Source organism: Nipponia nippon, unplaced genomic scaffold (genome assembly GCF_047370975.1).
Source record: "Nipponia nippon isolate SJK-2023a ecotype South Korea unplaced genomic scaffold, ASM4737097v1 scaffold_6, whole genome shotgun sequence".
Taxonomy (NCBI): Eukaryota; Metazoa; Chordata; class Aves; order Pelecaniformes; family Threskiornithidae; genus Nipponia; species Nipponia nippon.
Window position 1 is genome coordinate 14,364,168 of NW_028262380.1, and position 19,921 is coordinate 14,384,088.

Consider the following 19,921-nt stretch of genomic DNA (forward strand, 5'->3'; position numbering starts at 1 on the left):
CTGAATTTCGGGTGCCATTTTTTATTACCCTGCAACTCAGAATCATGACTATCATTATCTTCTGCAGCTCTTTGCAGTCAGATTTAGTTTTGACTACTCTGGTATCATAAGTGGACTTTGTCACCTCACAATTCATCTCCCTTTCCGACTCATTTATGAATATATTCCACAGATACACAAAGTATCAGAATGACTGGCAATAATCATGTTATATCATTACTGGTGTGTTTCCGCACTGCTTCAGCAACTGACCCCAAAATGCTTTCCTAAAACAAGATAAAGAGTTCAGTCTTCATGACTCATCCTTAATTCATGGAGACTCCTAACAAGTGAGAACTTATGCTAGTTTAGGACATGGATAGAGATATGAAAAGAGATCATGAAGGTAATCCTGTATGGTCACTGAACAGACATGATCTATTATGCAGCCTTCATTTATCGTAGATACGATTTTTCCCACATAACCTGTTAAAAAAATTATCTTATATAGTGCTCAGGATCATACATTTTTGGTTCTTCTCTAAATTCTGAGAGGCACAAATTAAGATGTATTTTTCTTTACTTTGCCTATGAATTGATTTTTGATTAGTTTTCATGAGGTGTATTTATGTTCAGCTTTCTGTAAATGGAAAAGAATTGCTGGCCTGCAGTGCTGAGGCTCTGCATCTGTTATCCTGATACTTCCAGGTCCTTCCAGGACCATGTTTCGACACAGAGAATGCTCTGATATATGCACCCACACACAAACTTTCATTCCTGAAGTTGGATGTTCATTTGATGAGGTGTAGCCACTACAATGATACAGTTACTTGCTTGGGAAAACTTTGGCCATTTTTACTAGAAGGTTAGAAAATGAGGTTCCAGCTACTCACTTTTTTTTTTTCTCTATGAAACTGTGAAGGGAACACATTATTGAAACGATGGCTTTTGTATGACCACTCTTTTCTCGAAAAAAGTGAATTTGAAGGTATGTCTACAGAAAAATAACCAGCTTGAGCATGCTATGCTCAAACCTTTAGGCAGCTTGGCTTACTAAGAAGAGAGTCACATTTGGACTGATAATTCTAAGCCAGTAATAATGAGCAGGAATCAAAGGCAAAAGTGAAAGGGCTTGTGTGACCAAGCAGCAGTTACTAGTGCCCCAAAACAAGCTAGGTTTAATCATGTTCAGAAAGGCATCTTTCTAATTAGGTGAGATTGCAGGAGCAGTCTCCAAAAGAAGATATATCCATTACAAAAGGGACAAGAAAGAGATCAGTGAAGAGCAGTGCAACCACTTGAAATGCTCAGAAAGAGGTGGATTTAAACTGAATTAAGGTCAGCAGAAGTGGCAAGAAAAGAAAAGTTGTGCTGTAGCCTCATCCAAAAAGCATTCAGATGTTATGGAGATTATGATAATATAAATATCTCCAGAGACATTAAGTGACATAAAATACCTATTAAGAAAAGCACATTCAATGAGGTATACTGCACATCATTATGAATATTCAATTCCAATCAAACTGGAAATGAAAGAGAGCACTCAGGGACTCTGGATTTTAATCTGAAAAGACAATTGAACGGAAAGAAAAGGAACTACAAAGAAAGAGATAATAAATTTGATCTTATAAAAAATGCAGAGAATATTAAGTAAGCTTTTCACCTATGATATGGACAAAATCAGACAACATGATTTTAAGCATCTTAATGTGCTTAAAATATGCTCCCTCTAATTTTGCTGTTTATTCTGGGAAGAGAGAGCTGTCTGTTCACCCAGTGCTGTTCAGTACCTTTTAGGAAAGAACTAGATATGGCCAAATAGTAGGAATTATAGTAGGAAAAGAGAGGGAAATGTGCAGTATCCATCTGACTGCTTCAATTTGTGGCAGATTTTTTTAGTGTGGTTGTATTGAATAAATACTGAGAAGAGAAATAAGGTGTACCAGTAGCTTAGGAAAGGGGCAAGCCTGTTCACATCAGTGGGGACTAGACAGCTGAATATCATAGCAATGTTATTGCAGGATATTAGTATTAAGTAAAAAAACCCTCCAACTTCAAAATCATTAGTAAGTTTTTTAAAATTTCCACTAGAATTGTTAAAAATATGGATATTTCGTTCATCCCTCCGTCTCATTTATTAAACTAGCTCTGCAGAATTCTAACCCATTTCCATATACATTATACATATGAAATACATATTCTGCTCAGTAAAATGTGGCTATATGATTTTACTTTCATTAGCAGGCCGGTAATTTTGATGACAAGTTTGTGAAGTGTCTAACTGAAGGATTATTCTGCCTGAGGAGCAGATATTTCCTGTGTTTTCTCTTCTGTTCTTTGTTTGCTCACCTCTTTAATCTTAAAGACATCTTTCAGGGAGAGGAAGAGCCTCAGGAACCATAAAGGGTGAGAAATGTGATTCCACTACAAGCAAATATTGAATCTTATTTCTTCATTTTTGGCTCTTTCGGGTTTTGGACATTCGCAAACAGATGTAGATGTACGTGAAGATTCGTTTAGTGATAACGGCACAAAAAATAGCAAAATAAATAATCTGTGCTCAGCTTTTTAATAAAGCTACGAACAAACAGTGTGGCTTTATCTATACAATCTTTCTTTTGCCATCAAAGAAATTGAAAACAGCCTACAGCTTCTAAATAAGATCAACTTCTCAAAAAATTGCTGGCAAGTCTATAGAAATACACATTCAGATACTGCAGAACATTTGGTGCTGCATTTCTAGATATAATAAACAATCTATCCATAGAAATAGATTTAAAAACAGAAAAAAAATCATCTGTCAGCAAAAGGCGCCAAACAAGTCCCTGAAATCAATTTCAGATCATGTTCTGCAACTAAGACCCACTGCATGGACCATTTTTAGATCACAGTTTATTTAGTTTATGTATTCAAAACTAAGTAAGAGATTTTACTGACCCTCTTAAGAAGAAAAGAAAACATTTCCTGCACCACATTCAAACTTGGATTGTAAAAGGATTTTCCTATTTTATTTTACTTTGGATCAGGACAGTGTGTACTCCTCTCTTAAAGGTACTGCAAGATAATGTCAATGTGGACAGATGACATACACCTGTGTCATGTCAAAAGACACATGTATTTTAATTTGTAGCTGACATCCATTGAAATATTAATGTAAATAAGAATAAAGCCTTCCATCTAGCTACACTTGAGCCACTCTGGTATCTGAAGCACTGGCAAAAATAAAATCACGATAAAATCTACTTACAGTGTAAGGGATTTCATTCTGGATGCTTCATGTTTTCCTGCACAAATGAAGATGAAGGTATAAAGCTGCCTCTTCAGAACAGCTTAGCCATTTTACATGAAGTAGAAAGTATTTTCCACCCATGAATGTTGCACATCCCTAAAACTGCTCCTGGTCTGCTGTTCCATTATTTGCAGTTGTGTATGAGTGTCCCAAGAGGAAAGTACATTGGGTGTGGAGGATGAACATGGCCCAAATTTAGTTTTCCTTTTATTAGAAGAAATGGTGTATCATAGGAATCACTGTTGACTTGGATCACAGAAAGACTTCGGTACATTCAGTGTCCATTTCGCAGACATGAAAGCAGTATTCCCTTCAGATTTCACAAATTTTCCATACTGTTTAATAGGATTAACAGTAATGAAAGCATGTCTATCTAAACTGAAGCACAGAACTATACCTGGACTTCTCTTCTATAACTGCCATTTTTAGTCAGTCTTTTGCATTAATACACATCTTAGGAAAATAGAAAATGCTTTTGTTTCATCTTCTGCCAACTTCTTTATTTGATAGAGTTGTTTTCTGGCTTTTTCTACAGAGAAACTGGGAATAGTTGGTCTTCCCTCCATTCCTTCTCATCTCCCCAGTGAATGCTGAGTAGTATCAACAGAAGATGCTGTGTGATCAGGGGTGTGTAAGGAGAGATATACAAATCTAACTTTTGTTACCCACTGCTGATAATCACTGACTGCACACTTCTTTGTCCAGAAAGCCCTGTACATTTAAATCCAATATATAAAGAAAACAGATAATATCACAGCCTCAAGTCCTCCTTTCCTAATTCCTATTTTAACAAAACACATTTGCTCCGTCGTAGAATCATAGAATTGTTTAGGTTGGAAAAGAACTTTAAGATCATCAAGTCCAACCGTTACCCTAGCACTGCCAAGTCCACCACTAAATCATGTCCTTGAGCACCACATCTACCCTTCTTTTAAATACCTCCAGGGATGGAGACTCAACCACTTCCCTGCACAGCCTGGTCCAATGCCTGACTACCCTTTCAGTGAATAAGTTTTTCCTAATATCCAACCTAAACTTCCCCTGGCACAGCTTGAGGCTGTAACTGCAGAATTAATTACTTAACTGCAGAAAGCAATAGAAAAGTGAAAATGTGCACATTCTGTCTTTGCCGGCATTAACTTACACTATTAAGTTACTTCATTCAGCCTCTTCAATTATTTTCTAACTCTTTTCAGCCTAGTAAGCCTTTTCTCTATCCCACCCTCCCACCCCACTCCCCTTAACTGCAGTCTAAGAGTTTCTGATAGTCTCCCAAGCTTCTTGGAAAGAAAATAAATATGGCATATTTCAAGATTTGCAGTATCTGTTGCAGGATGAAAGAGAGATAGTGAAAAAGAGACACAGCCTGGAAACATCAGCAAGAAATTCAATAAAAAGAGATTCTGCTTTTCATAGCAGATATTTTACAAGTGTTGGATTGCAAGATGTTGTGGAACTGGGATGGTTAACATCACACTCTAACTACACATTACTATGTGACTTTCTGTTGCTCAATTAGAAACACCTGTAATTTTGCCTAGAATCCTTTTAGTGTGGGGATTCTCGTCTTTTCCCTTGAAAGATGAGTTAAATTTTTTGATTCGCAGTTTCTTAGGATTTATGTAGTATTCTGTGCCACTGAAGTAAACTGAGCAGAAGGCTTAAATCACAATAAAATGTAGCCTTTTGTAGCTGAGTATAATGAATATCTAAGGAAGTAATCAGATTTTTTCAAACAGCTAGACTACATAAGCAATTCTGCTCTATGTAGACGAACATGAAGGAATATCAAAACATCTGGCTGTATTAATCTGAGACTGCTTTAAAGTCCTGCTTGGGATTGACACCTCACCCAATGATACGATCACATATTATTGGATATTGTGTTTGTAGGAACAGTTCATGTCTTTCAGCATCTGCAGCTCTTCCTAAGAACTTGATTGGCCACAAGGCTTTGGAAATCCATGTAAGCACAGCCTCAGCCTGTACATATACCCTTGAAGGCATAGAAAGGTCTAAGGAAACCCACCATGAATTACTCCGACATGTACTGTGTAGAGACTTCTCTCCGGTATGATGACATCTGTGTCTGTCATTGCTCTTACTTTGTTCCCATTAACTTGAATTCACTTTGCACTTCAAAAATTTGACCTCTGCTTCCCCCCTCATTAACATTTTTGTCTTTGAAAAGTATCAGAGAAGTCTCTCCATGTCCTTCTTCAGCTCTAATATACTTTAAACAAGAAATGATTGTGATCTGGCTTAAGACAATGCAGGATCTGTTGTAGATCTATACTGAATATTTTTCCTTTACCTTGTCAAAGCCGATCAAGCAATGACCAAAACACATGCTGTTCTGAATGAAGTGCATGTGTTTTATCTTTAGCTTCCATTTTACTTGTACTACATTTAAACTTCTCCTTAATCTCTCATCAGCCTCTCAGAGTCCTTCATAGCTTGTGTTGTTACTGTAGTTGTGCAATATGAAAAAATGAGAAAAACCTTCCTATGCACTGCTAAAAAAGATTTAAAAGAATAACATAGTAAAATCATGTCAAAAGAAATTGTTCAATGCTAGTGAACACACACAATGGGATTTTGAAAGTGTTTTAACAAAATCTGGTATTTTATTTTATCTTTCAAAAATTGCTGTATATCGGGTTTCCTTGATATATGATTCTGGAGTAGGTGAGAGGGAAATCTGGAAGTGAACTAGTTGTATGAACAACTTATTGGAAATACATTAAATTGATTTATCAATGTAATCTTTTCTAAGCTTGTTATTACAATCTTAGTCATTTTGACTTTTGTGGGTTAATAAAACTCCTACAAAGTTCAGGCATTCACTGATACCAGAACTGATTCAGAGAAGTACACCAAGACCCTTCTGAAAACCTATTATGAGCTGACTTGGTCTGGCTTTTCTTGTTTATGGCTCTTACCTAAACATACAGCTCTCTTGTGCTAGAGACCAGGCAAAATGACATGAAGAATCTGCCGGACCTTCCTTTTCTTTGTAAGTCCTTGCTGTAGTTCCCGTGAGCAGTCAGTATTGGACATAGACATGTCCCACAAATTGTTACAGGAAAAGGGGGTTATCCATGGCATAGTTTCCTTCATGACATCATGTCAGCTGTGCAAAGTTGACAATCCCTTTCCCAGTTTTAATTACAGAAGACAGTAATTACCTTCATTGTAAGCATTGAGTAAGATATTCACAGCTTCTAAATTAATTTCTAACATTTCACAGCTCCATTAGAAAGGCTTGCAAATATAACTAGGTCAAATAAAACCACTGAATGTACTTGGATGAAATGTGATAATTTGACCAAAGACACAAACAAGTCCCCTGTTATGAGCTATATCCGTAATACAAACAGGTCCATAGTGGTTGCAACTCAAACACAGTAAACTACGTGAAATGCAGTGTCTTAATTGGACCAGAAAGATTATTGACATCCTTGGGATTCAGACTTGTGTTTCTATGGATTCTGGCTGATGCTTAGACTATGAAGAACTTCTTTCCTGTCTGATATAGTTTTAATATTTAGCTCTGTTGAAATAACTAATGTTGAAATTACCTGTTTTATGGTGGTGAAGTATGAATAGAGTTTCCAAGTCAGAACACTGCAGTTCATATCATTAAAATTTCATGAGGTATCACTTCCCTTGGTTTTGTTCAAGTTGTGAAAAAGTAGCCCCTTGTATTGTATTCCCTTTGCTTAACTGCTAACAGTTTCTCTGGAGAGTTTCGGTGACATTTACCTTCTCTCTCTAACACACTTTCACCACAAGCAGTTCTGCTTGCTTTCAGAGATGGAAGAACTACAAAACCATCACACCAGAGACTGTAAGAGGAAGAAATCAATGGAAACCCAGCATTTTAGCCCTGCTGCTGTGATTGTTAACCTCTTTTCCTTACATTGAGAGAAAAAAAAATCGTTCTCAAATTAATTTCAGTAGTGCATGCTAAACAGGCATTAAGAAATGCACTTACTTCTCTCTGTTGAATATGATGAATTCTTTCCTAACGGTTTCCAAGCACTGCTGCAGGTGTACATTCTTTAAAAAACAGCATGAATAGGTTGATTAAAAAAGATGGAAAATCATAGACAAAAATCACAACAACAGAAATTATATTGAACAAAACAGCTTATGAATGAACACTATCAAAAGGCGTTTTGAAGACTCTTCAAAAGTGGGCCATGATAGCACAATCCATCCTTCTTTCTGTTGGAAGAAGTTCCCCACAAAGAATTCCTGAGGAGTTTTATGTCTGATAGCTCTAAGAAGAATAGTTTGCATGAGCATTCAGAATTGTTAGGAGTAGCAACAGAATTTATAAAACCTCACTGAAATGAAAATTCAAGTCCAGAAAATAGTTATTTCTTAATCTTCTCAGAAGTTTAGACTGTTTATACAATGGATCTTTCTATGTGGGACACATTAGTCAGGACTGCAAGAGACAGCTTTAAAACATTTATAAATAACGAGGTTTTCACTGCGTGCTCTTCATTTTTGGTACCAGTAGAGGATAAACACTCCTTATAACTATCTGTCCATGTGTGGGGGACGTATTTGCCAACTGGCAACACTTTTTCATACTTTAAATGAGCATCTGTGAGAATCTTAAAAATGATTACAACTTAAACATGCTGTTAATATTTGAGTGAAATAAATAGTTGCTTTTCATCTTGCTTTGAAGATGGTTTATGCTATATGTGAAATGACAGACATAGAGGCCAAGTCTGTTTTCAGAGATGATAAAACTGAACTTAAGTGATTTTGTCGATTAGAGAATGTAAATGAAATGCCACTGACTGCAGCCACAGTCCCCAGCTTACCAGTGGGCAGGTTTCCTTAGCTCCATCTTTGGATTTGTTTTTGGCAAGTCTCTTTTTCTTTTTATGGAGAGGTTTGGACTCTAAAATCATTTCTTCAAGTTCAAATGTAGGATCACAGTTCAGTCTTCCTTTCTGGTACAAAAGGATTCAAAGTTACTCTTTGAAGCATCATTGTTTTTAAGTTTGCCTGGCAAGTGTTAATAGCATTAATCATGATCCAGCTTTCCAACCACATCTGTGAAACAAAAACGGTATTTTTAAGGCCTAGAGTGATGCTTGAAGTTTAAATAAGGGAGTTAAGGAAAAAAAACAAAACATGTTATAAAGCAATTACAAAGAGTCAGATCCTCTTCCTAGTTATATGCAGAGGTACTCCTAGAGTGACTACAGTTATGTTACCCCAATGAGAGAGATTAATCTGGCCCAAGTTCTTCATCAGAATATCAGTTAGTGCTGTAGAACATAAATGACAACTGTAATAGTGCAGGAGGGATAGGGAGTACCTCTATGTCCTTACTTGTTAAAATCTGGTTGTCTGAAGAGTTGCAGCTGGATTCAGTTACCTAGATCCTATCCATGATAACAAAGGAAGGAGCAGGCCTTTTTTGGTTAGCAGCATTTATATCAAAAAATGTTTCTATCACGCTTTTTCTTACCCATTACTTACATTACTTAAATATTCTGGATTCTCCATTTCTGTGTTAATTTGTGGTGCTTGAACCAAATCTTAAGATTCTTTGTTGTATCAGGAAGCTCTTTCTTAAGCAGGATGATTGGAAACACCATTTCTATATGGCAATTTCCTTCCTTGATTCTTTTCAGATTCTTCCTTAATTCTTTTCAGGTTCTTGATTCTTTCAGATCTTTTCAGCATAAAAGTTTACAGGAGCATAGTTATGCCTTGAGGGTTTTTTTATTTTATTTTATTCATTAGTGCAGTAAAGCCATCTCATGGCAAAATTTGGGATGGACTTTTCCTCTCCTATTTAGGGATAAGAGCTAGAGTATGGCCAGAAAATCTATGGTTCAGCTGAATCCAATAAATTTCTAGAAAGCCACTGCTTGGCATCCTAATTACTGGGTCAGTGTTTTGCTACTCCTGTGATCAGAATAACACAAGTTCCTTTCTTCTGCTCATTCTGTCAAGGCATTTCAAAAAAATTTGCAAACCTTTTGAATTGTGTGGTGGAAGACCTTAAAAGCACCCTCTTTTCCTCTGGGACTTCTGGGAGTTTAATCACACCATTGTCACCATCAAGGCGGAAGTGCTAAGACAAGTTATATATAAATGGCAGATATTATTTAGTAACCAAAGGCACTAAGCAGTAAAACCACATCAGAAACCACTTGTATAACTTCTGGTGTCCTACAATGAAACATTTGATTTAGAGAGCACTCCATCATTTTTATTTCTAGAAACGTCTGTATACTCAAAGTATAGTATTAAGCTCTCTGATGCCTTTTCCTGCATACTATCCAGTCAGGTTTAGTAAAATGTATTTGTTTTTTATTAATGGAGGTTTATAGCTTATTTATATTTATTTATAAATAAATAATTCTTTACGTTTTATCAATATCAGTTCCTTTTTTTGAGCATGTACAGTTTTAAGATTTGACCACTTAAAAAATACATCACTTTAATTCTGAAGCTTTAAAAATGAAAGCAAATTACATTTAAATAATTTCTTGTTTCCTTTATCAAATATTTAACAATCCAAAAAAGCTACTAACAATTTATGACTCCAAGCTGAATATAAAGAAACTAGCTAAACCATAAAGAAACACATATACTAGTTAAGTAAGAATGATGTTTATGGAATCAAACTACACAGGGAGAAACTAGACAATGGGACCTTCCTACCACAGGCCTTCTGCATGCCCTCCTGCCTGCAGAAAGCAGGCAAGCTCCTGAGAGTAACAGCAAGTTGTCAACAATTATAAAAGTCTCTACTTATAAAACTCTCCCCAGGTCACAGTGTATGCTGGCCCCAATTCACCTTCTCACCCAAAGCCTGAAAACCAAGAAATATTTTGTTGTGTGGCCCCGGTTACGCAGTGAAGATTTTGCTGGGTCAACAGAGAGAAAAGTTCTTGGAAAATTCCTGGCCAAACTTGGTCTCACAGTAAACTTTACTATAAAAAGAAGTGTTGTGCTGGAAAAGATGTTTTGACGCTCACCTTCTCATTGTTTTTCCTAACACACCTATCAACCAGGTGGAACAAGCCCTGCAGTATCAGCCTCTGTCCTGAAGTGTCTGGTACAACTTGTAATGGGACTTTCAGATTAATCTAAGTAGCTAAAAGTAACTTTTTACTCCTGTTTCCTTTTAAACATAGAATATTATTTTCCCTCCAATATTACAGATCACCCTCCAATATTATAGATTCCCTCCAAAACACAAATGAGGTGAATGCAAATGTGAAAAGAATAGCTGTCTTTGGACACATGTTTAATGGCAGACAGTTCAAAGTATTTCAAGAGGACTTTCTCTTTTCTCAGTCTCCATGATGTTCACCATTGTCAACATCAGCCACAGAGACAGGACACCTGACTAATAGAGCACTACCAGACACATAAGTTCCACAATTGCTTCTGAAATTACATTTAAAATTAGTTTTTTCACCATCCTTAAGAAGTCAGGAAACTTATCGATACTCTCTCAGGAGTAAGGTACCCTCAAAACAACCTAAATCCAGGTGGAAAGAAGCAAACAGCCACATGAGAACTGTGAATCAAGGACTCATCTACGGCCAGACACAGACCATCACACTCTTGTTGTGCCCCAGCTTTGGGCAGGCTGGGCATAAGCCAGCTGGATGTGGAAAACTTGCAGTCCCTTTATTAGGTCCTATTACTACAGCCAAACTGCCATACCTCACTGCTTAGGAGGCAGGCTTAGCAGGGTGGCACACATTGCATTAGTTGGTTATATGCTGCTGGGCCAAAGCTGGCTTGAGTCCAATCCTTGGGAGCAGAGTGAAGATGGAAGATATTGCTCTATGAAGTCAAGCTTGAGTGGGAGCAAGGAGGAGACTGAGGAGATGTCTGAGGAAAGAATGACGCTGGGACAGCAGCAGGAGCAGAGAAGAGACTTGCCATAGGCAGGTTTCAGCAGCCAGTTTTGCTGAAGCAGGTTGAAGTCCTCTTCCTTGACTTTAAGTCCTAAGACATGTACCTAGGCATAACTGGTCTTTGCAGACTCTGGGACTCTCCTGAATCCCCATTTATGTTGTACCTTTGGGTATGGGGAATTGGATCCCTCTTTTAAAATACAAAGCAGGGTTGTGAAGTTTCCCACATGCTGACAGTTGTGGATTAAACTGTCAGCTAAGAGTTGAAGGTCTAAATAATCTGTTGGGTTTTGTCTGAGAAAGAGTCAGTCCACGCCTCTGATATCTCAGAGAGCAACTCTAACTTGAAAAAAAGGAAAAGAGGAAAAGCAGTCTCCATACATCTTGTAGATCCATGCCACCTTAGAGAATGGAGTTCATAGTCCACCAGGTAAGGGAGGAGCTTTGTTCTGCAGTGCTTTGCTTAGGGTAGCAACCTGGGAGAGCATACCGGGAGAGCCGGGCATGGCATAGCAGTTATTCCAGCTGCAGGGACGTTGAGTAAGAGGGAAGGAGTCGTGGCCTTGGTTTGGTGGATATGATATTCACCTCTCAAGCTTTCAGCTTGCACCACCATTGAGCTAAAATGTGAAAGGAAAGGATTTCACCCCTGCTTGCCCACCCACAGCTTTCTTCTGCAGGATGCTGCTTCCAGGAAAGGCTCTGGTCAGATACCAAGAAGCACAGCAAACACTGCCAGCACTGTCTTGGCAACCCACCTGGCTGCCTTTGCTCCATTAGGCACTGCCCTCTCTCCATCAGCTTCTGCGGGGCTGGATTCTGTCCCCGTCAGATTTAGCAAGAACTCTAGTGTGCCCCTGGATGAGGATAGGGTCTAGCTATTCCCTCTTCCTTATCTTTATTCACAGTTGCATAAAAAGATATAAACAATCCTTAGTATGCTACAAATGTATCATTTGGAGAAGAATTATGGTGCAACTGACTGAACATAGAATCATAAAATCATAGAATTATTTAGGTTGGAAAAGACCATCGACCATAAACCTAACACTGCCAAGTCCAGAAAGTGGACAAGCAACAAAGTGGAGAACCATGTCAACACCACAGTCATTGCCTCTTATTCATGGCCCTCAAATCTGTTTAACTTACAAATGATCAAAATGGAAATATCCAGAAAATAACAACAAAATGGAACCACAGTAAAAAAGAAACCACCAGATTCCCTCACCAAATCTGAATGTTTTAGTGTAGGAAACTGTCACAAAGAAAATAGGTCAGTCTTTTGAAACAGTATTTTTTAAGTGGAAAAGGAACAGTACACTGGGATGCTAAAAAGTCTTGCAAACGTTGTTTAGATGGCTAACTTTCAGAGCAGCAACAGTTGTCTTGGTATTCTTTGGCTCAGAGTTAACTCTGACAATCATTTACTCTAATAGCTGAAATGCAAAGTCTGGAAAATGTTTTTTATTTGAAAGGGAACAAAAAGTGAACCAAGGTTAATTAATTTTTGCTGTGATATAATGAAATGGGCCAAAATTTCCCTTAGCTGTGACTGAGTAAATGAAAGCAGAATCCAAAGTAAAGCTTCTGTGAGAAGTAAACCAGTGAAGAGCAATAAATGCAAGTGTAAACAAATAAAACAGCAGTGATAATTGAAGTTGGAATTTGCAAACACAGTTCACCTGGAATATCAACTTACGTTAGGAACAAAGCCTGGAGTCACAGTTTTCTCTAGAACAGCATCCCAGTTGACATCAGCTAGGTATGGAGAGCTTTGGATGTCTGCAAGGCTTGAAAGACGGCACTCTGGGTCCTTAGTGAGGAGCTGTGATCAAGCACAAGGCATTTTCTAAGGAACCAGGTGCCGTATAAAAGAGTAAACATATCACATAAATTGTACGATATACAGTTTAGAGTAAGAAAATGGCTAGGGAATCCTCTAACAGCTCCTAGAAGGCCCAATCTAAAAAAAATAAGAGTAATAGCTCATAGGAAATTAACATAATTTAATTGCCACCAGATGGCTGTTGCAGGCATGAAGTGTACAAATGTATTAGTAACAGAAGTCTGTTTACAAATACACAAGAGTCCGAGTGACACGAAGCATCACAATTCAATGATACCCAACAACTTGTGTTTCGTCTTTAATTTATTGGGAGATATAGTTACATTGAGCATCCTGGCACCAATTAAAATTAACCACCTCATAGGTCCATCTATCAAAAATAGATTGCTCATTGCTACAAAAGACATTGATCTTCTATTGCTCTAGTCACACATTCACAAACATTTCCTGCTCAAATATCAGTACTGATGATCTGAAATACCTAAAAGAGGCAGATGATCCTTGCAGCATGGCCAGAAAATTAAACCAAACAAAAACCTGAGATTTTAGGAAGAAAGTGATTTCCAGAGTCGTGATGTATTCAGAAAGAACCCCAGCTTGTAGCTTAGTGACATTTACAGCACAGTGGCTTGACTTCTGTTGTTGCAACTATAGCAACATGGGACAGGGAGAGATAGAGCCCTTTTCACTTCTAAGCTCCCTGGCTGGAAACTGTGGCAGAGATTCAGAGGGCAGAGTGGTCCTTCCTTCCCTTTCCCACATGCACAACTAGGGCTGGAGATAATGGGGGCCAGGGCACAGAGCTGGAATTACTGATCCCCAAAGTTTTGCTATCACTAATGAATCAGTTTTAAAATAAATAAAAAAATTAGATTTCTATTTATTTGAGGCCATTAAATGCCTGAGTCTAAGCCTAAGAATAATGCAGCTTCTCAAGAGAGAATACTGTATCACTAACATTCAGAAAAGTCTAGGAATAAGCACTGCTTTCTTATCCTTGAAATTTTGACTACCTAACATGTGTGCTTGCCTGATGCCTCTGTGTTGTTGGAGGGGCTTCCGGAAGAGGAGAGAAGAGAGGACAGAAGGTGTTTGTGCTTTCTTACCTTTTTCAGTAGTGCTATCATGCCCTTGCACCATGCAGATGAGTAGTGAACTCTTTCTATCTTGAACATGTTGAGAATCTCATCAATGGGGGTGGCTGAATGAATTTCATAGGGCCTCTGGGATAAAGTTAAATCAATATCAAGTCAGCAAGAATGGATAAAAGAGTGTAGACAATTCATATTTTCCTGAGCTCAGTATTGTTTATGCTGGAAATATCAAAAACATGAAAACATCTTATAACAATTTTGAGGCTAATCCTTCTTTGCATGTGTGCTTTTCTTTGGTTGTAATGAATGTAATTACTCATAGATACATTTCCTCTGCAAATTTTTCTCTCATGAAATGAAGTATCTGTTCAAATGAGATGGCTGAATAATTTTATTCCTGGGGCATTCTATGTGAACTGTGGATTATTTACTATTTTTTACTTGTAGTACTAGAATGTACTTGTGATCTAAACTGACAAAATGGAAAAGCGGTGGCTGAAGGGAGCTTTGTCATCCTGATTTTACTGAGAAGTAGATAGAGAATTTAAAACATGTTTACAAAAATCTGTCTAAGAACCACAGTATAAAAGTAGACTCCAAATCCCAATCCTTCTCCCTTGCCCTTTTTGAAATATAAAATTAATCCATTACATGCACCCGTGGATTATATGGACCTGCTGTCCTGTGTTTGCAGTGTCTAAATTCCTCTATAGATGAAGAGAAGCTCCAGGATTCACAGTGCTTTGCTCATGAAGATTGCTGTGATTTATCTTTTATTAAATATAGCATTTGGAAATGAAAATACTACATACAAATTTATTTTCTTATTAATTATTGTGCACATATTTTTAAAGACTTGTATTTGTGAACAAAGTTGTTAGCATGATACTCTATGTTGATGTATTTTTTTAAACAAGGATAAAGTGTGGATTGCTTGTGAATTAAGTTGTACCTAGCAGGTGAGAAATGTGATATGAGATCTGCAGCCAAATGCTATCATAGCAGCATTGTGCAAATTGATGCATCATGATTCATACACAACATAGAGTTACCTTCTAATCCAATATCCTCAACAGCAAAGAGCAGACACTCATTACCTTCATTAAGAACTGAATCATCCCTTGACTTTCGCTAGCGTGTACTTGTACAAGATTATAATTTAAGAATACTTCTAGGTGTTAGTTACCTAATCTGACGGTGAATTAGAGCCACTCTTCATAAAGGCCCAGAAAATATTCTTATTTTGAGAAGATTTATGCACGTTTAACTTTGAACATGTGTATAAAACCAAGTCCATTCTAAGGCATTGGTATGTGCTAAAAATAAATCCAAGGATTGCTTAAATCTTTTTGCTTTAATTCACATTCTGTTAGTCTGTTGTCATTTAGCTATATCATGTCCATATGAATTCAACAGGACCTAAATGCATGCTCTGAATACATAATTTTCTTGAATCAGGTTCAAAAATGTCATTTGAAATAGTCTGTCGTATGCTTTTCCCTACCTGTGGTAATGCTGCCATAAAACAGCTATTAAAAATGAAAGGTTAACATTCTGTCTGTTGTCAAAAAGTAACCTACTGCTGATTTAGACTTGACATAATGATGTGACTAATATGATCATTGAGCCAGAATTTACACCAATTGTTGGAAATGGTGACTTAGCTCTAAAAATAGCAACTTTAAGGAATAATGTATCTTTGAAAGAAGTAAAAAGTGAGAATAAAAATAAGAAAGTTTTTCTGTTGAGGATGTCTCTGCACATGCCTTTTTCCTCACTGGAAAAATCCTTTAAAAACTTACCTTATTTTAAAGTTTATTAGCATTCTGGAGTCTTACTTGATTTTTTGAGATTTGCAGAGATTTTTAATATTGTTCTTAGTTAATTTGAACTATAAATACTCAAATAAATGGGCATTATAGGCTTGGTCTTTTGAGGTCCTTCACACCTATATCTCCCATGTTTTTGAGCTATTCAATCCACTTGAGGGTCAGATCCCTTCTGGGTTTTTTGTGAAAAAGGAAAAAAAAGTCTGTTTTGCTTTTGTTGTGATGTTTTACCAAAATTCGCTGTAAACTGTTCACATCGCAATGAAAGCTGGAGTCCAAGAATCCCACCTACTACCTCTTTCTTTCACCTTGTCTCTGTTGAGGGCATGGTATATACAGTTATTATAATATTTTAGCAGTCATCTATAGCTTAGGAACAGATTGACATGTGTCATGGTTTGCATTATGCAGTTTAATTTCATGGACTTGGGGAAAAGATTAATGTTTGGTGCAAAGCTTTATAAATTTATGTTTTTGGTTGTTAAGTCTTTTATCAACAACTGGCTAAGGAGAGAAATGTGCCTGCAACATATTGAGAAATGCTAGCACTACTGTGGATAATCAAAAAATGCTGGGCAAGAGCTGCTCTTCAGGAGAAAACAAGCAGCTGGCTTGGTTGACTGGAGCATGGACAGATGGTAATGTTTTCATTTAAAAAAATTTTGATTCAGTCTCAGCTTTGCTTTGTCTGTAGCCAGATAGACTTCAGAGAAGACTGTATGGCTCTGCAAATGTATACCATTCTATGTAATTTTTCATTTATTAAAGTGACTAGATATCTTTTGTGATTCATCTTGGGAGTTCAGTTTTCCTTACAGAGTCATTCATTGTGCTGCTTTCTTGGACACTTTCACTGGTGAAAGAGTTGATATAAAAACAGCAGGATGTTCTTTTAATTTATTATATTTGCAGCCAGTATTACTGTCTGTGACTAGGGTTGAGAATGTATTATGCTTATCACTGCCAGACCTTAACTGTTAAGGTTAAAATTTTCCATCCTGGGAAGAATGTCAGATTAAACACTCCGTAATTTTTGAGAATGATGGCAGAGAAAAACTGCAAAGACCTTTTTTTTTTTTTTTCCTAAAAAGATTTTTAATACTCCTGTGCTTTGAGAGCTGGACTGAAATTTGGCATGGGAGAGTTCTTTCTATCAGGAGCATAACTTTTGCCATTTCTATGGAAATACAAAATAGATTGGCCAAGATTTATGCCTTTGAAAAATGTAGCTCCTGGATTGAAGTAGAAATGTGCAGACACTCTGAAATGTAGTTTTCCATCTAAAAATGGGAATAATAATTGTTCTTTATTTCTAGTTTCCTTTGTCTGTCATCCTACATGAAACTGTGAGATCTTTAAGGGATGGATTGTCTCACATTACAAAGTGCCTAGCAGGACAGGGTAACAGTACTGTATTAGTGTCATATGGTAACAAATACTTCTTCCTTAAAAACAGCATACTGCAATGCAATAAAATCCTCTTTTTGAAACAGTAATTAAAAATAATAAAAAAAAACCAGCTACCTTAGGTACGTCATTATCCTGAAATAGTATCTAAATTACTGTTTTCCGTAAGGAATAGTAAATATTTAAGCAATCAACTTCAATCCTTTGAACGAAAATGGAACAGAATTTTCCATTATCTTGTGTGATACTTGACCATGCTCAGGAAGATTTTTCATTAAGCTTATTCACATAATTGATTAGATAAGTAACAAGTGCACTGGCAGATAAGCATTTTCTGTAGTTGGGCCAAGCATCTTAGGCTATTACATTAGCTCTTTTAAGGTATTAGCCAAGAGAATTAAAGATATAATAAAGCCTGAAGTAACTCAACTTCTATTTGGGAAAAAAATACCATTGTTTCCAATTCAGTATTGTTAAGAAGTCATTATAACATTAGGCTTTTCCTTAGCGCACACTGAAAGACTATGTCCATTTTAGGCAAACTTTCATAATGTAATTGAGAGCAGGATGAAACTTTCCTGAGAATGTTTCCAGCTGGAAAGGACTCAGGACAGCATTCCTGACCTGAACTGCAGCCTCGTCCACTCAAATTTTGTCATTAAAGGTGCACTCAGGGGCACCACAAACTTTGGGACTTCTGTCAGTCAATTAAATAACAACAAAACCCATCGTTCTTACCCAACCCCTCAGTAATTCATATGCTGTAATTCCTAGCGACCACCAGTCTACAGGGTACGAGTATCCTGGACCTCCATCCATAAAGGCCTGGAACACTTCCGGAGCTAAAACAATAAATCAAATCAAACAAAGAGCATTATATTAAGGTTAGATTATGGATCATTAATGTTGGTATTTGAAAAATGAATAAGGGTGTAATTAACTAGAATCAAATACATTTGTAAACGCAGCATTTTCAGGATGCAGTTTCAGTGCCTTGGTTTGCTGGCAACGAGTGACCTTCACTGGTTACGGTTTTTCAAAAGCCAATAATTTTCTCTGTTAATTCCTACCTGGTTGATTTAAATTTTATGTTATGTGAATAAAAATAATTAATTGGAGGGAAATTCCTGAACTGAAGAGTGACTTGGAATATTTAGGGTAATACAAACATTTTATGGGACAAATATGCAAGTGAGGTGATTCTTTGTGATTGATGGAGGTGCTGAAGACGGTGAATCTCATCCTTACTCTACATTTGGATAGAATTAACCAGATGGGTTTTAAAGGTATTCAACATAGGAAAATGGTAATTAAATACAGATCCTGACACTGATTGTATGCTGTGAGAAACTCTGTCATGACTGGAAATAAACACATTGTCATTAAAGTAATGAATTCCATAAAAATAACTTTCCTGGGGGAAAAAAAATTGATCTTTTTAAAACAAGGATCCAGCTGGCTAATTTCAGCAAGAAAGACATACTAAAAAATGCCACTGTAGTTTCTTCAGAAAATCATATATAAGTAAGAGAGCATATGAAATGAAATGAAAAGTCAGTCATGCTTTTCTAATTATTTCACAGCAGAATCTCAGTACACTTTGTGAAAACAACACTTTCCCTGGGGATTTTCTAAACAACACTATCACCAACCGTAACATCATGTTAGATTGCAATTACCATGTGAGCCTCTTCTGGCCACACCACCGAGTCTAATGTACCACATTACCACCTGATTACCATCGCATTACTTTCTAATGGGCATACTGCGATGAATAATGTAATCTGGTCACACTTACTTCTGACTGGCAGTTTGGGATTTGACTATGCATGGTATTTAAAGAAGCACCTTTAATTAAAGGAAAGTCATTCCTTCCAGCGGAATTTTTTCAGTCCTTGCATCATTATGGATGGCAACCTAACAATTTACAACTCCAGACCTGAGTTCAGAAAGTCTTGAAGAGCCAAACCTTATAGAGGATTTTGGCATCCATTAATTAGATGCAGCAAACCCCTAATCTGTAGAATAAAAAGCAATGAATGGATGAAAATAGTCCTATACTCTCTGCCCAGCAGGACCATCTCTAAATAAGTTTGGTAGGAGAACTGCAGGCACCTAAATAAACATTTTTGCCAGAGTATGTGTGTTTGGAAAATAGCTGACCAGTGGATGTCTGGCATAGGAAAGCTTGTGCTATGATCCAGAATGGCATGAATCAACAATGCCATAAAAGTCATCACACTGAGTTAGCTCTGTCTCACCTCCGGATAACATAGCTTCACTTGGCATGCTATATCTTCAGATGTGCTTCAGATCTTGTTTGCGTGCTGCTGGGGATCTGTGTAGGCACAATTTACATGTGTGTAGTCTGTCACATACATAGATGCTAAGAGGGTAGGCAGGATTTTTTGCATTACTTTAGTGGATCAATGCACCTAAATTGCACATCAGGCACCAAAGTCATATTTTGAATATCACTATAGGCACCTTGTAGTGAAGGTTTGCTTTATTTAGCCACATTCGTTATGGTTTTTGCCCACTGTGCCTAGATGATATATAAT

The 19,921-nt window shown here is 37.1% G+C and overlaps 1 protein-coding gene across 3 annotated transcripts in view; it reads right to left on the reverse strand.

Moving 5' to 3' along the window:
• Positions 1-19,921, reverse strand: part of STK32B (serine/threonine kinase 32B) — a 178,948-nt gene that overhangs the window by 14,851 nt on the left and 144,176 nt on the right. For 2 of the 3 annotated variants that reach the window (XM_087736496.1, XM_087736495.1), the window contains exons 7-11: positions 18,099-18,202; positions 14,137-14,253; positions 12,884-13,009; positions 8,113-8,244; positions 7,266-7,330 (exon numbers count right to left, since the gene is read on the reverse strand). In XM_087736496.1, the coding sequence (XP_087592622.1) occupies positions 7,266-7,330; positions 8,113-8,244; positions 12,884-13,009; positions 14,137-14,253; positions 18,099-18,202 (544 nt within the window). The remainder of the gene's footprint in view (positions 1-7,265; positions 7,331-8,112; positions 8,245-12,883; positions 13,010-14,136; positions 14,254-18,098; positions 18,203-19,921) is intronic. The other variant, XM_087736497.1, reaches the window with a different exon arrangement.